The sequence below is a fragment of the Salmo salar genome, chromosome ssa17, assembly GCF_905237065.1.
Source record: "Salmo salar chromosome ssa17, Ssal_v3.1, whole genome shotgun sequence".
NCBI classification, from domain to species: Eukaryota; Metazoa; Chordata; class Actinopteri; order Salmoniformes; family Salmonidae; genus Salmo; species Salmo salar.
The window spans coordinates 27,676,596-27,695,149 of record NC_059458.1 but is presented as its reverse complement, the minus strand read 5'-3'; the positions used below and the strand labels follow the sequence as shown (position 1 = coordinate 27,695,149).

At 40.6% G+C, this 18,554-nt stretch overlaps 1 protein-coding gene across 1 annotated transcript in view; it reads right to left on the bottom strand.

Annotated features, from left to right (window-relative positions):
* Positions 1 to 18,554, bottom strand: part of agap1 (ArfGAP with GTPase domain, ankyrin repeat and PH domain 1) — a 310,237-nt gene that overhangs the window by 114,450 nt on the left and 177,233 nt on the right. The window contains 2 exon segments of the mRNA XM_045699311.1: positions 6,745 to 6,837; positions 7,275 to 7,430. Coding sequence (XP_045555267.1) covers positions 6,745 to 6,837; positions 7,275 to 7,430 — 249 coding nt within the window.

Genomic DNA, 18,554 nt, shown 5'->3' with positions numbered 1-18,554 from the left:
ACCTAAACGCAGATTCCCGGTCGGAATATTATCGCTTTTTTATGAGAAAAATGGCATAAAAATTGATTTTAAACAGCGGTTGACATGCTTCGAAGTACGGTAATGGAATATTTAGATTTTTTTGTCACGAATTGCGCCATGCTCGTCACCCTTATTTACCCTTTCGGATAGTGTCTTGAACGCACGAACAAAACGCCGCTGTTTGGATATAACGATGGATTATTTTGGACCAAACCAACATTTGTTATTGAAGTAGAAGTCCTGGGAGTGCATTCTGACGAAGGTAATAACATTTTTCTTATTGTAAATCTGACTTTGATGAGTGCTAAACTTGCTGGGTGTCTAAATAGCTAGCCCTGTGATGCCGGGCTATCTACTGAGAATATTGGAAAATGTGCTTTCACCGAAAAGCTATTTTAAAATCGGACATATCGAGTGCATAGAGGAGTTCTGTATCTATAATTCTTAAAATAATTGTTATGTATTTTGTGAACGTTTATCGTGAGTAATTTAGTAAATTCACCGGCAGTGTTCGGTGGGAATGCTAGTCACATGCTAGTCACATGCTAATGTAAAAAGCTGGTTTTTGATATAAATATGAACTTGATTGAACAAAACATGCATGTATTGTATAACATAATGTCCTAGGGTTGTCATCTGATTAAGATCATCAAAGGTTAGTGCTACATTTAGCTGTGGTTTGGGTTTATGTGACATTATATGCTAGCTTGAAAAATGGGTGTCTGATTATTTCTGGCTGGGTACTCTGCTGACATAATCTAATGTTTTGCTTTCGTTGTAAAGCCTTTTTGAAATCGGACAGTGTGGTTAGATTAACGAGAGTCTTATCTTTAAAATGGTGTAAAATAGTCATATGTTTGAAAAATGTAAGGTTTTGCATTTCTAAGGTATTTGAATAATGCGCCACGGGATTACACTGGCTGTTGAGTAGGTGGGACGCAAGCGTCCCACCTTGCCCATAGAGGTTAATCTTTAAGCTGGTGTATAACATTTGGATCTTTTATGTATGTTTATTCTGAGAATTTCTGTTTTGTTGAGTTTCACGCTCTGCAATTTCATCGGATGTTGTTTGAGACAGTGGATTACTGAACAAAACGCGCTAACAAAACTGAGGTTTTTGGATATAAAGAGGGACTTTATCGAACAAAACAAACATTTATTGTGTAACATGGAGTCTTGGGAGTGCAATCATATAAAGATCATCAAAGGTAAGTGATACATTTTATCGCTATTTCTGACTTTTGTTACTCCCCTTCTTGGCTGCTAACCGTTTGTAATGATTTGTCTGCTGGGCGCTGTTCTCAGATAATCGCATGGTTTGCTTTCGCCGTAAAGTCTTTTTAAAATCTGACACCGTGGTTGGATTAACAAGAAGTTAATCTTTAAACCGATGTATAACACTTGTATGTTTCATAAATTTTTATAATGAGTATTTCTGTTTTTGAATTTGGCGCTCTGCAATTTCACTGGCTGTAGGCCAGGTGGGAAGGTAGCGTCCCACACCCCCTAGAGAGGTTAACAAGAAATTTGTGGAGTGGTTGAAAAACGAGTTTTAATGACTCCAACCTAAGTGTATGTAAACTTCCGACTTCAACTGTACAGTGAGGGAAAAAAGTATTTGATCCCCTGATGATTTTGTACGTTTGCCCACTGACAAAGAAATGATCAGTCTATCATTTTAATGGTAGGTTTATTTGAACAGTGAGAGACAGAATAACAAAAAAAATCCAGAAAAACGCACGTCAAAAATGTTATAAATTGATTTGCATTTTAATGAGGGAAATAAGTATTTGACCCCTCTGCAAAACATGACTTAATACTTGGTGGCAAAACCCTTGTTGGCAATCACAGAGGTCAGACGTTTCTTGTAGTTGGCCACCAGGTTTGCACACATCTCAGGAGGGATTTTGTCCCACTCCTCTTTGCAGATCTTCTCCAAGTCATTAAGGTTTCGAGGCTGACGTTTGGCAACTCAAACCTTCAGCTCCCTCCACAGATTTTCTATGGGATTAAGGTCTGGAGACTGGCTAGGCCACTCCAGGACCTTAATGTGCTTCTTCTTGAGCCACTCCTTTGTTGCCTTGGCCGTGTGTTTTGGGTCATTGTCATGCTGGAATACCCATCCACGACCCATTTTCAATGCCCTGGCTGAGGGAAGGAGGTTCTCACCCAAGATTTGACGGTACATGGTCCCGTCCATCGTCCCTTTGATGCGGTGAAGTTGTCCTGTCCCCTTAGCAGAAAAACACCCCCAAAGCATAATGTTTCCACCTCCATGTTTGACGGTGGGGATGGTGTTCTTGGGGTCATAGGCAGCATTCCTCCTCCTCCAAACACGGCGAGTTGAGTTGATGCCAAAGAGCTCCATTTTGGTCTCATCTGACCACAACACTTTCAGCAAGTTGTCCTCTGAATTATTCAGATGATCATTGGCAAACTTCAGACGGGCATGTATATGTGCTTTCTTGAGCAGGGGGACCTTGCGGGCGCTGCAGGATTTCAGTCCTTCACGGCGTAGTGTGTTACCAATTGTTTTCTTGGTGACTATGGTCCCAGCTGCCTTGAGATCATTGACAAGATCCTCCCGTGTAGTTCTGGGCTGATTCCTAACCGTTCTCATGATCATTGCAACTCCACGAGGTGAGATCTTGCATGGAGCCCCAGGCCGAGGGAGATTGACAGTTCTTTTGTGTTTCTTCCATTTGCGAATAATCGCACCAACTGTTGTCACCTTCTCACCAAGCTGCTTGGCGATGGTCTTGTAGCCCATTCCAGCCTTGTGTAGGTCTACAATCTTGTCCCTGACATCCTTGGAGAGCTCTTTGGTCTTGGCCATGGTGGAGAGTTTGGAATCTGATTGATTGATTGCTTCTGTGGACAGGTGTCTTTTATACAGGTAACAAACTGAGATTAGGAGCACTCCCTTTAAGAGTGTGTTCCTAATCTCAGCTCGTTACCTGTATAAAAGACACCTGGGAGCCAGAAATCTTTCTGATTGAGAGGGGGTCAAATACTTATTTCCCTCATTAAAATGCAAATCAATTTATAACATTTTTGACATGCGTTTTTTTCTGGAATTTTTTGTTGTTATTCTATCTCTCACTGATCAAATAAACCTACCATTAAAATTATAGACTGATCATTTCTTTGTCAGTGGGCAAACGTACAAAATCAGCAGGGGATCAAATACTTTTTTCCCTCGCTGTATATTATATTTGCCAGACAACAACGAGACTTTGTTCCAGTTCACTTGTCCTAGGGCTGCATTCCAGGACATTTTAGCAGAGGGAACAGTAACATCTTGACATTGTTTTCTTATATACATGTTAATACATTTATAGGTTTAAAATGTCAATTCCTTCTAGCTGTATTGAGGCAACAAAACCCTCAACAGGGATGAGGGACTGTTATATTCTCCTAAAAGAAGAATAGTACCTACTGCCTGGCTACATGACAAGCAAGTGGTGTCTTTTCTCTTAAAGGAGACAGCTCACATTTTTATAAAATAAAGCAATAGGCTACTTCTATGAAAATGTTATTTATCAGTAGGCCTAACATGGTCCCAAATGAAAGGGAAACAGATTGTCACCTGTAGCCCCAAAGAGCATTGGAATCAGCCAACACGAGCTCAATGCAGGCATACACTCCTATTGAATATGAATTCACCTGTATTGTGAGTAGACCTACGCCATCTTCATTTACCCAGTTTATCAAGAGACTGACCATTCAAATAAATGATTACCACCTTTATGTTGTTGGGTAGTTAAATTGATAAAGTCAAATTGACTATGGTTGTATAATTGATTTGTTATTGCATACATGCTTGTCTCTGGGAACAGTTCTCGTCAAAATGCTCCAATGTAATTCTATTTATTAATCAGCCATCGGCCTCCTTGACCCCCAAAAATTGGTATCGGCTCTTAAAAACCCATTTCTGTTGTTCTCTACTGTTTACCCTAATTATCTTCCATATGTAAAGTCAAGTGATCTCACACAAGTCACCCATATTTATGAGCAAAGGCAATCCCTTTTACCTGTAGTTTCTGAACAACATGTTAAGATCTGATGCCAAAAACCAACAGCGTTGCTGTTGACGCCACTGATTCATAATAACATTCATCATCATCATCCTCCTCATCATCATCGCGTGTTTAATTGACCGCCGATGATGACTGTACCTTTAAGGAGCCGCCGTGCGACTCAGCCAACCTAACAGAAGGAGACATCTGCCAAAGTGATTCAACACAGACAAGGAAGGACAACCAAAACGAGCCAGTCAGGGAACACGTCCTCTCAGTGAATGAGTTGTGTTGCTACCCCTCTGAGGGAGACCTGGCATGTATGGAGTCGTAGCATACTGTGCGTCTGGTACAATTTGTGGACCAGGTCTGAACGTGTTCAACAAGAAAAGGTGAGGTGGTGTGTGTGGAGGGAGGGAGGGAAGCAGGAGTCAGACTCAGCAGGACTCATTAAAATGGAGTGTAAACTGAGTGCTAATAGGGAGGCAGGTAGCTAAGCTGCTGCCATCTACACACACGCACACACACACTCACTAATTAGGGAACAGGTCTGCCTGCAGCCGACACAGAGGCAGGAGGGGAGATGGAGAGAGACATACAGAGATACACATTCTCCAAGAGGAAAGACCACGGGGAATGATCAAATCAATTAACATCCAGCTCCAAAAAGAGAAGCAGCTCTGGCCCGATGCCTCGGAGCGCTGCCGACTACGTGTTATTCTCCAACCTCTGTCTGTCTGGGGCTGACGGCTGTCAGGTGGGCTGAGTGTGTGTGTGGTCGTGCCGGGCCTGGCTCACCATGTCTCATGTTGGGGAAACAATGGGCAACTCAACAGAGGCCACAGCCGAACCCATATGATGATGGAGGGTTCTTTAAGACTGTTGGTCTACGTCATCTTTCTAAAACACACACACACACACACACACACACACACACACACACACACACACACACACACACACACACCTCCCATCTGCCACCAGTGACATGTGTATGTGGCCCTCTTCATTTGTACATCATTATCAGCCATTGACTTCACAGGAGTTATGTAAATTGAGTGGCTGGACCCAGGAGGATTGTACTGCTGCCAGACAGACAGAGACGACGTGTGAGTGAGAGAGAGGCTCTTCTACAGGGACAGGAGAACACACACATATCTGGCACTGTGTAGCAGCTCTTCCAATCCATCTTCATCACATGACAAATGTTTGACAAGTAGTTCAACATCGATCCTTATAGAAAGCACAACATGGTCACTGTCGTTTCCAGACAAAAGCTCACACACACACTCACAGCTGTGTTCTGTTGCTCTATAACCATAATGAGTATGTGCCTGGGCTCTCTCCTCTGAGTCACTTCCAGTTGCACGTCATCCCCCCGTTTACCGCCACAACGCAGACTAAAAACATTGCTAACCATAGATGGGATGCATAGGTCAATTACATGAATTTCTGCTGCTATACTGTCTACATATAGACAGGACTGAATGGCAGATTGGGTTATGTGACTAATAGACCATCCTGATTGATGAGAGGCACTTATCAGAGTTTAGAGAGGACCAACACTATCAGAGAGGCTATGATGTCCATGCTAACTGGACGCCTGGGGAATAACACAGGACCCAGTTGCTACTTCATAGTGATATTTCCTTCCGGTGGGGAGTATGGGGATAAATGGAAACATCTCACAAGTAAACATCATGTCGTCCCTGATTGAGGGGACAAGACAATTTACTCTGCTCTCTGCTGTGCTGTCCCAGCGGGGGGCCTCCTTGCGCAGCAGCACCACAGAGACTCGGTCTCCCTCGACGAGCTGCGCGACACGGCCCCGGCACTAACAACTACTGCAGCGCTGCTAACAAATGCACCGCGTCGTTGAAAGGAGGCCCGTAATCAGAGATGCAATTTGTTCATTAGTGGATTACAAACGAGGCCTCCGTGCTGATATGAGAGGCCGTGATTAGCACACGCTAATTGGCTGATTTCCTTATACTCCAGTTGAAGCAGCTCACAGGAGATGCCAGGCTCCCCCCCCTCCCCCCTCTCTGGTTCGCTCCATGCTTGTTTGCGACATATTAAGGCCAACTCAAACAATCTCTCCACGATTACAGTGGGGGGGGCACTTGAGCTCTCTGGTTCAATACCCCTCCCCTTCCTCTCCACCTCCCCCTCCCTACCTACCCCCCCCCCCCCCCAACCCCCTGCCGATGCCCCAATCAAAGCGCTGGGCTACACCGCCACACAGGAAAAGGCAGGGCTTTGAAAAGCACGTAGAGGAAGAGGGTAACGGAGGACCATATGCCAGCCGGCAGACTGCACTTCATTAACCATCCTCAGCCTCTTCTCCCTCTCACCATCTCTCCCCTTTCTTTTTGGACAAGGAGAGAGGGATGGGGGCAGGACAGAGGGATGGGAGCAGGGGGGAGAGTGAAAGAAAGTAAGAGTGAAATCCCGTCCCGCTCCTTATACTAATGATCTCATTTCAATACCCAGGAGAACCCCCAACTCTAATTGATGTCAAGTGTGTGCTTTCGCTGTTAATCAAGGAGAAGGCATCAAACGGAGGGAGCCTGGCTGTGTCTGGGCTTCACGCTCTGATCACAGGCAGCCCTCGTTCTCCGGGAAATCAGCAATACGGCGCTGCCGGACCCTAATTATCCCCGTAGCAGCCGGCTGGCCAGGCGAGGGCCAGATCTGATCATACCTGCTTAATTGGAATAGCACGGCCGCTTCCAATGCTGTCCGCTCGGCCCTCCAGTCCTTTCTTGTCCCTGTCTGGCTCGCTGGCCTTCCGAGACTGTGGAGAAGGAGATAGGAGAACAAGTAGGGGTTACAGAGGCCCTGAGTTAAGCCCTATAAAGTGTCTGAACGAGGAGCCTGAACAAGGGTCTGTTACAGCCCTCTTCTAGTTTTCACATAACAGGCCTCATATAATGGCTGCTAGAGGTGACTGGGGTTATTATTGTGTCTATGAGTCAACTTGACCCAGTTGTTGACCTCTCTCTAAGTTGCTAAGGAACTGGGAAGTGGACATGATGCGTGTGTCTGTACATTCTAGAAGGTGGTCACATACAACCTTCCCTGTGGCCCGTAGATTCTCACTGTAAGCCATTTACCATTTAAAAGTCCTTTACATCATTTTGGATCTATTTAACATCCATAGTTTGAACATCTAATAATACATGAGTCAACAGTGAAGAAGTAGATGTCCTGTGTGTGTGTATCTGGGCTCACAGTGAAGAGGTTGGAGCGGCGTTTGGACTGCTTGCGGACGGGCGTGGGGGTGTTGGTGGTCTGGGGGACGTCGATGCGTAGCTCCTTCTGACTGGTGCTGGGGGTGGAGGGTACTGATGACGAGTAGTCACTCAGGCTGCCGCCATTACTGGTCTGCTACAGAGACACACACACGTCTATGTACTGTGTTGGTAACACTAACTTACTTCAGAAAGAATGAGTGTATTTTTTGGATGAGAGTAAACATAGAGAAAGAGTATGTATGGATGAGAGTAAACAGAGAGAAAGAGTATGTATGGATGAGAGTAAACAGAGAGAAAGAGTATGTATGGATGAGAGTAAACAGAGAGAAAGAGTATGTATGGATGAGAGTAAACATAGAGAAAGAGCATGTATGGATGAGAGTAAACAGAGAGAAAGAGTATGTATGGATGAGAGTAAACAGAGAGAAAGAGTATGTATGGATGAGAGTAAACAGAGAGAAAGAGTATGTATGGATGAGAGTAAACAGAGAGAAAGAGTATGTATGGATGAGAGTAAACATAGAGAAAGAGTATGTATGGATGAGAGTAAACAGAGAGAAAGAGTATGTATGGATGAGAGTAAACATAGAGAAAGAGTATGTATGGATGAGGGTAAACAGAGAAAGAGTATGTATGGATGAGAGTAAACAGAGAGAAAGAGTATGTATGGATGAGAGTAAACAGAGAGAAAGAGTATGTATGGATGAGAGTAAACAGAGAGAAAGAGTATGTATGGATGAGAGTAAACAGAGAGAAAGAGTATGTATGGATGAGAGTAAACAGAGAGAAAGAGTATGTATGGATGAGAGTAAACAGAGAGAAAGAGTATGTATGGATGAGAGTAAACAGAGAGAAAGAGTATGTATGGATGAGGGTAAACAGAGAGAAAGAGTATGTATGGATGAGGGTAAACAGAGAAAGAGTATGTATGGATGAGGGTAAACAGAGAAAGAGTATGTATGGATGAGAGTAAACAGAGAGAAAGAGTATGTATGGATGAGGGTAAACAGAGAAAGAGTATGTATGGATGAGGGTAAACAGAGAGAAAGAGTATGTATGGATGAGAGTAAACAGAGAGAAAGAGTATGTATGGATGAGAGTAAACAGAGAGAAAGAGTATGTATGGATGAGAGTAAATAAAGAAAGAGACAGAACAATATAAAAAAGTGTGTGAAAGTGAGAGAGAAAGAAAGTTGAACATACAGCTGGTACAGTATCTCCTCTTCATAATAACAGACACTATACTAGTATACAGCTGGTACAGTATCCCTCTTCATAATAACAGACACTATACTAGTATACAGCTGGTACAGTATCTCCTCTTCATAATAACAGACACTATACTAGTATACAGCTGGTACAGTATGTCCTCTTCATAATAACATACACTATACTAGTATACAGCTGGTACAGTATCTCCTCTTCATAATAACAGACACTATACTATTATACAGCTGGTACAGTATCTCCTCTTCATAATAACAGCCACTACACTAGCATACAGCTGGTACAGTATCCCCTCTTCATAATAAAATACACTATACTATTATACAGCTGGTACAGTATCCCCTCTTCATAATAACAGACACTATACTATTATACAGCTGGTACAGTATCCCCTCTTCATAATAAAAGACACTATACTATTATACAGCTGGTACAGTATCCCCTCTTCATAATAATAGACACTACGCTAGTATACAGCTGGTACAGTATCTCCTCTTCATAATAACAGACACTATACTAGTATACAGCTGGTACAGTATCCCCTCTTCATAATAACAGACACTATACTAGTATACAGCTGGTACAGTATCATCTCTTCATAATAACAGACACTATACTATTATACAGCTGGTACAGTATCCCCTCTTCATAATAACAGACACTATACTATTATACAGCTGGTACAGTATCCCCTCTTCATAATAAAATACACTATACTATTATACAGCTGGTACAGTATCTCCTCTTCATAATAACATACACTATACTAGTATACAGCTGGTACAGTATCTCCTCTTCATAATAACAGACACTATACTAGTATACACCTGGTACAGTATCTCCTCTTCATAATAACAGACACTATACTAGTATACAGCTGGTACAGTATCTCCTCTTCATAATAACAGACACTATACTAGTATACAGCTGGTACAGTATCTCCTCTTCATAATAACAGACACTATACTAGTATACAGCTGGTACAGCATCTCCTCTTCATAATAACAGACACTACACTATTATACACCTGGTACAGTATCCCCTCTTCATAATAACAGACACTACACTATTATACACCTGGTACAGTATCCCCTCTTCATAATAACAGACACTATACTAGTATACAGCTGGTACAGTATCCCCTCTTCATAATAACAGACACTATACTAGTATACAGCTGGTACAGTATCCCCTCTTCATAATAACAGACACTATACTAGTATACAGCTGGTACAGTATCTCCTCTTCATAATAACATACACTATACTAGTATACAGCTGGTACAGTATCTCCTCTTCATAATAACATACACTATACTAGTATACAGCTGGTACAGTATCTCCTCTTCATAATAACAGACACTATACTAGTATACAGCTGGTACAGTATCCCCTCTTCATAATAACATACACTATACTAGTATACAGCTGGTACAGTATCTCCTCTTCATAATAACAGACACTATACTAGTATACAGCTGGTACAGCATCTCCTCTTCATAATAACAGACACTATACTAGTATACAGCTGGTACAGTATCTCCTCTTCATAATAACAGACACTACACTATTATACAGCTGGTACAGTATCTCCTCTTCATAATAACAGACACTATATTAGTATACAGCTGGTACAGTATCTCCTCTTCATAATAACAGACACTACACTATTATACAGCTGGTACAGTATCTCCTCTTCATAATAACAGACACTACACTATTATACAGCTGGTACAGTATCTCCTCTTCATAATAACAGACACTATACTAGTATACAGCTGGTACAGTATCTCCTCTTCATAATAACAGACACTACACTATTATACAGCTGGTACAGTATCCCCTCTTCATAATAACAGATACTACACTAGTATACAGCTGGTACAGTATCTCCTCTTCATAATAACAGACACTATACTAGTATACAGTATCCCCTCTTCATAATAACAGACACTATACTAGCATACAGCTGGTACAGTATCCCCTCTTCATAATAACAGACACTATACTAGCATACAGCTGGTACAGTATCCCCTCTTCATAATAACAGACACTATACTAGTATACAGCTGGTACAGTATCATCTCTTCATAATAACAGACACTATACTATTATACAGCTGGTACAGTATCCCCTCTTCATAATAACAGACACTATACTATTATACAGCTGGTACAGTATCCCCTCTTCATAATAAAATACACTATACTATTATACAGCTGGTACAGTATCTCCTCTTCATAATAACATACACTATACTAGTATACAGCTGGTACAGTATCTCCTCTTCATAATAACAGACACTATACTAGTATACAGCTGGTACAGTATCTCCTCTTCATAATAACAGACACTATACTAGTATACAGCTGGTACAGTATCTCCTCTTCATAATAACAGACACTATACTAGTATACAGCTGGTACAGTATCTCCTCTTCATAATAACAGACACTATACTAGTATACAGCTGGTACAGTATCTCCTCTTCATAATAACAGACACTATACTAGTATACAGCTGGTACAGCATCTCCTCTTCATAATAACAGACACTACACTATTATACACCTGGTACAGTATCCCCTCTTCATAATAACAGACACTACACTATTATACACCTGGTACAGTATCCCTCTTCATAATAACAGACACTATACTAGTATACAGCTGGTACAGTATCCCCTCTTCATAATAACAGACACTATACTAGTATACAGCTGGTACAGTATCCCCTCTTCATAATAACAGACACTATACTAGTATACAGCTGGTACAGTATCTCCTCTTCATAATAACATACACTATACTAGTATACAGCTGGTACAGTATCTCCTCTTCATAATAACATACACTATACTAGTATACAGCTGGTACAGTATCTCCTCTTCATAATAACAGACACTATACTAGTATACAGCTGGTACAGTATCCCCTCTTCATAATAACATACACTATACTAGTATACAGCTGGTACAGTATCTCCTCTTCATAATAACAGACACTATACTAGTATACAGCTGGTACAGCATCTCCTCTTCATAATAACAGACACTATACTAGTATACAGCTGGTACAGTATCTCCTCTTCATAATAACAGACACTACACTATTATACAGCTGGTACAGTATCTCCTCTTCATAATAACAGACACTATATTAGTATACAGCTGGTACAGTATCTCCTCTTCATAATAACAGACACTACACTATTATACAGCTGGTACAGTATCTCCTCTTCATAATAACAGACACTACACTATTATACAGCTGGTACAGTATCTCCTCTTCATAATAACAGACACTATACTAGTATACAGCTGGTACAGTATCTCCTCTTCATAATAACAGATACTACACTAGTATACAGCTGGTACAGTATCTCCTCTTCATAATAACAGACACTATACTAGTATACAGTATCCCCTCTTCATAATAACAGACACTATACTAGCATACAGCTGGTACAGTATCCCCTCTTCATAATAACAGACACTATACTAGCATACAGCTGGTACAGTATCCCCTCTTCATAATAACAGACACTATACTAGCATACAGCTGGTACAGTATCCCCTCTTCATAATAACAGACACTACACTAGCATAACCTGGTACAGCATCCCTCTTCATAATAACAGACACTACACTAGCATACAGCTGGTACAGTATCCCCTCTTCATAATAACAGACACTACACTAGCATAACCTGGTACAGCATCCCTCTTCATAATAACAGACACTACACTAGCATAACCTGGTATAGCATCCCTCTTCATAATAACAGACACTACACTAGCATAACCTGGTACAGTATCCCCTCTTCATAATAACAGACACTACACTAGCATAACCTGGTACAGCATCCCTCTTCATAATAATAGACACTACACTAGCATAACCTGGTACAGTATCTCCTCTTCATAATAACAGACACTACACTAGCATAACCTGGTACAGTATCCCCTCTTCATAATAACAGACACTACACTAGCATACACCTGGTACAGTATCTCCTCTTCATAATAACAGACACTACACTAGCATAACCTGGTACAGTATCCCTCTTCATAATAACAGACACTACACTAGCATAACCTGGTACAGCATCCCTCTTCATAATAACAGACACTACACTAGCATAACCTGGTACAGCATCCCTCTTCATAATAACAGACACTACACTAGCATAACCTGGTACAGTATCTCCTCTTCATAATAACAGACACTACACTAGCATAACCTGGTACAGCATCCCTCTTCATAATAACAGACACTACACTAGCATAACCTGGTACAGCATCCCTCTTCATAATAACAGACACTACACTAGCATAACCTGGTACAGCATCCCTCTTCATAATAACAGACACTACACTAGCATAACCTGGTACAGTATCTCCTCTTCATAATAACAGACACTACACTAGCATAACCTGGTACAGTATCCCTCTTCATAATAACAGACACTACACTAGCATAACCTGGTACAGCATCCCTCTTCATAATAACAGACACTACACTAGCATAACCTGGTACAGCGTCCCTCTTCATAATAACAGACACTACACTAGCATAAGCTGGTACAGTATCTCCTCTTCATAATAACAGACACTACACTATTATACAGCTGGTACAGCATCCCTCTTCATAATAACAGACTACACTAGCATACAGCTGGTACAGTATCCCTCTTCATAATAACAGACACTACACTAGCATAACCTGGTACAGTATCCCTCTTCATAATAACAGACACTACACTAGCATAACCTGGTACAGCATCCCTCTTCATAATAACAGACACTACACTAGCATAACCTGGTACAGCATCCCTCTTCATAATAACAGACACTACACTAGCATAACCTGGTACAGTATCTCCTCTTCATAATAACAGACACTACACTAGCATAACCTGGTACAGCATCCATCTTCATAATAACAGACACTACACTAGCATAACCTGGTACAGCATCCCTCTTCATAATAACAGACACTACACTAGCATAACCTGGTACAGTATCCCTCTTCATAATAACAGACACTACACTAGCATAACCTGGTACAGCATCCCTCTTCATAATAACAGACACTACACTAGCATAACCTGGTACAGTATCTCCTCTTCATAATAACAGACACTACACTATTATACAGCTGGTACAGCATCCCTCTTCATAATAACAGACTACACTAGCATACAGCTGGTACAGTATCCCTCTTCATAATAACAGACACTACACTAGCATAACCTGGTACAGTATCCCTCTTCATAATAACAGACACTACACTAGCATACACCTGGTACAGTATCTCCTCTTCATAATAACAGATACTACACTAGCATACAGCTGGTACAGTATCTCCTCTTCATAATAACAGACACTACACTAGCATAACCTGGTACAGTATCCCTCTTCATAATAACAGACACTACACTAGCATAACCTGGTACAGTATCCCTCTTCATAATAACAGATACTACACTAGCATAACCTGGTACAGTATCCCTCTTCATAATAACAGACACTACACTAGCATACACCTGGTACAGTATCTCCTCTTCATAATAACAGATACTACACTAGCATACAGCTGGTACAGTATATCCTCTTCATAATAACAGACACTACACTATTATACAGCTGGTACAGTATCCCTCTTCATAATAACAGACACTACACTAGCATACAGCTGGTACAGTATCCCTCTTCATAATAACAGACACTACACTAGCATAACCTGGTACAGTATCCCTCTTCATAATAACAGACACTACACTAGCATACACCTGGTACAGTATCTCCTCTTCATAATAACAGATACTACACTAGCATACAGCTGGTACAGTATCTCCTCTTCATAATAACAGACACTACACTAGCATAACCTGGTACAGCATCCCTCTTCATAATAACAGACACTACACTAGCATAACCTGGTACAGCATCCCTCTTCATAATAACAGATACTACACTAGCATAACCTGGTACAGCATCCCTCTTCATAATAACAGACACTACACTAGCATAACCTGGTACAGTATCCCTCTTCATAATAACAGACACTACACTAGTATACAGCTGGTACAGTATCTCCTCTTCATAATAACAGACACTACACTAGCATAACCTGGTACAGTATCCCTCTTCATAATAACAGACACTACACTAGCATACACCTGGTACAGTATCCCTCTTCATAATAACAGACTACACTAGCATACAGCTGGTACAGTATCCCTCTTCATAATAACAGACACTACACTAGCATAACCTGGTACAGTATCTCCTCTTCATAATAACAGACACTACACTAGCATAACCTGGTACAGTATCTCCTCTTCATAATAACAGACACTACACTAGCATACACCTGGTACAGTATCTCCTCTTCATAATAACAAATACTACACTAGCATACAGCTGGTACAGTATCCCCTCTTCATAATAACAGACACTACACTAGCATAACCTGGTACAGTATCCCTCTTCATAATAACAGACACTACACTAGCATAACCTGGTACAGTATCCCTCTTCATAATAACAGATACTACACTAGCATAACCTGGTACAGCATCCCTCTTCATAATAACAGACTACACTAGCATACACCTGGTACAGTATCTCCTCTTCATAATAACAAATACTACACTAGCATACAGCTGGTACAGTATCTCCTCTTCATAATAACAGATACTACACTAGCATAACCTGGTACAGTATCCCTCTTCATAATAACAGACACTACACTAGCATAACCTGGTACAGCATCCCTCTTCATAATAACAGATACTACACTAGCATAACCTGGTACAGCATCCCTCTTCATAATAACAGATACTACACTAGCATACAGCTGGTACAGTATCTCCTCTTCATAATAACAGACACTATACTAGTATACAGCTGGTACAGTATCCCCTCTTCATAATAACAGACACTACACTAGCATAACCTGGTACAGTATCCCTCTTCATAATAACAGATACTACACTAGCATAACCTGGTACAGCATCCCTCTTCATAATAACAGATACTATACTAGTATACAGCTGGTACAGTATCCCCTCTGCATAATAACAGACACAACACTATTATACAGCTGGTACAGTATGTCCTCTTCATAATAACAGCCACTACACTATTATACACCTGGTACAGTATCTCCTCTTCATAATAACAGACACTACACTATTATACACCTGGTACAGTATCTCCTCTTCATAATAACAGACACTACACTAGCACTAATGACAGACACTACACTAGCATACAGCTGGTACAGTATCTCCTCTGCATAATAACAGACACTATACTAGTATACACCTGGTACAGTATCCCTCTTCATAATAACAGACACTACACTATTATACAGCTGGTACAGTATCCCCTCTTCATAATAATAGACACTACGCTAGTATACAGCTGGTACAGTATCTCCTCTTCATAATAACAGACACTATACTATTATACAGCTGGTACAGCATCTCCTCTTCATAATAACAGACACTATACTAGTATACAGCTGGTACAGTATCCCCTCTTCATAATAACAGACACTATACTAGTATACAGCTGGTACAGTATCTCCTCTTCATAATAACAGACACTATACTAGCATACAGCTGGAACAGTATCCCCTCTTCATAATAACAGACACTATACTAGTATACAGCTGGTACAGTATCCCTCTTCATAATAACAGACACTACACTAGTATACAGCTGGTACAGTATCTCCTCTTCATAATAAAAGACACTATACTATTATACAGCTGGTACAGTATCCCTCTTCATAATAACAGACACTACACTAGCATACAGCTGGTACAGTATCCCCTCTTCATAATAACAGACACTATACTAGTATACAGCTGGTACAGTATCCCTCTTCATAATAACAGACACTATACTATTATACAGCTGGTACAGTATCATCTCTTCATAATAACAGACACTATACTATTATACAGCTGGTACAGTATCCCCTCTTCATAATAACAGACACTACACTAGCATACAGCTGGTACAGTATCTCCTCTTCATAATAACAGACACTATACTAGTATACAGCTGGTACAGTATCCCCTCTGCATAATAACAGACACAACACTATTATACAGCTGGTACAGTATGTCCTCTTCATAATAACAGCCACTACACTATTATACACCTGGTACAGTATCTCCTCTTCATAATAACAGACACTACACTATTATACACCTGGTACAGTATCTCCTCTTCATAATAACAGACACTACACTAGCACTAATGACAGACACTACACTAGCATACAGCTGGTACAGTATCTCCTCTGCATAATAACAGACACTATACTAGTATACAGCTGGTACAGTATCCCTCTTCATAATAACAGACACTACACTATTATACAGCTGGTACAGTATCCCCTCTTCATAACAATAGACACTACGCTAGTATACAGCTGGTACAGTATCTCCTCTTCATAATAACAGACACTATACTAGTATACAGCATCTCCTCTTCATAATAACAGACACTATACTAGTATACAGCTGGTACAGTATCCCCTCTTCATAATAACAGACACGATACTAGTATACAGCTGGTACAGTATCTCCTCTTCATAATAACAGACACTACACTAGCATACAGCTGGAACAGTATCCCCTCTTCATAATAACAGACACTATACTAGTATACAGCTGGTACAGTATCCCTCTTCATAATAACAGACACTACACTAGCATACAGCTGGTACAGTATCCCCTCTTCATAATAACAGACACTATACTAGTATACAGCTGGTACAGTATCCCTCTTCATAATAACAGACACTATACTATTATACAGCTGGTACAGTATCATCTCTTCATAATAACAGACACTATACTATTATACAGCTGGTACAGTATCCCCTCTTCATAATAAAATACACTATACTATTATACAGCTGGTACAGTATCCCCTCTTCATAATAAAAGACACTATACTATTATACAGCTGGTACAGTATCCCCTCTTCATAATAACAGACACTACACTAGTATACAGCTGGTACAGTATCTCCTCTTCATAATAACAGACACTACACTATTATACACCTGGTACAGCATCCCTCTTCATAATAACAGACACTACACTAGCATACAGCTGGTACAGTATCTCCTCTTCATAATAACAGACACTATACTAGTATACAGCTGGTACAGTATCCCCTCTGCATAATAACAGACACAACACTATTATACAGCTGGTACAGTATGTCCTCTTCATAATAACAGCCACTACACTATTATACACCTGGTACAGTATCTCCTCTTCATAATAACAGACACTACACTAGCACTAATGACAGACACTACACTAGCATACAGCTGGTACAGTATCTCCTCTGCATAATAACAGACACTATACTAGTATACACCTGGTACAGTATCCCTCTTCATAATAACAGACACTACACTATTATACAGCTGGTACAGTATCCCCTCTTCATAATAATAGACACTACGCTAGTATACAGCTGGTACAGTATCTCCTCTTCATAATAACAGACACTATACTAGTATACAGCATCTCCTCTTCATAATAACAGACACTATACTAGTATACAGCTGGTACAGTATCCCCTCTTCATAATAACAGACACTATACTAGTATACAGCTGGTACAGTATCTCCTCTTCATAATAACAGACACTACGCTAGCATACAGCTGGTACAGTATCCCCTCTTCATAATAACAGACACTATACTAGTATACAGCTGGTATCCCTCTTCATAATAACAGACACTACACTAGCATACAGCTGGTACAGTATCCCCTCTTCATAATAACAGACACTACACTAGCATACAGCTGGTACAGTATCCCCTCTTCATAATAACAGACACTATACTATTATACAGCTGGTACAGTATCTCTCTTCATAATAACAGACACTATACTATTATACAGCTGGTACAGTATCATCTCTTCATAATAACAGACACTATACTATTATACAGCTGGTACAGTATCCCCTCTTTATAATAACAGACACT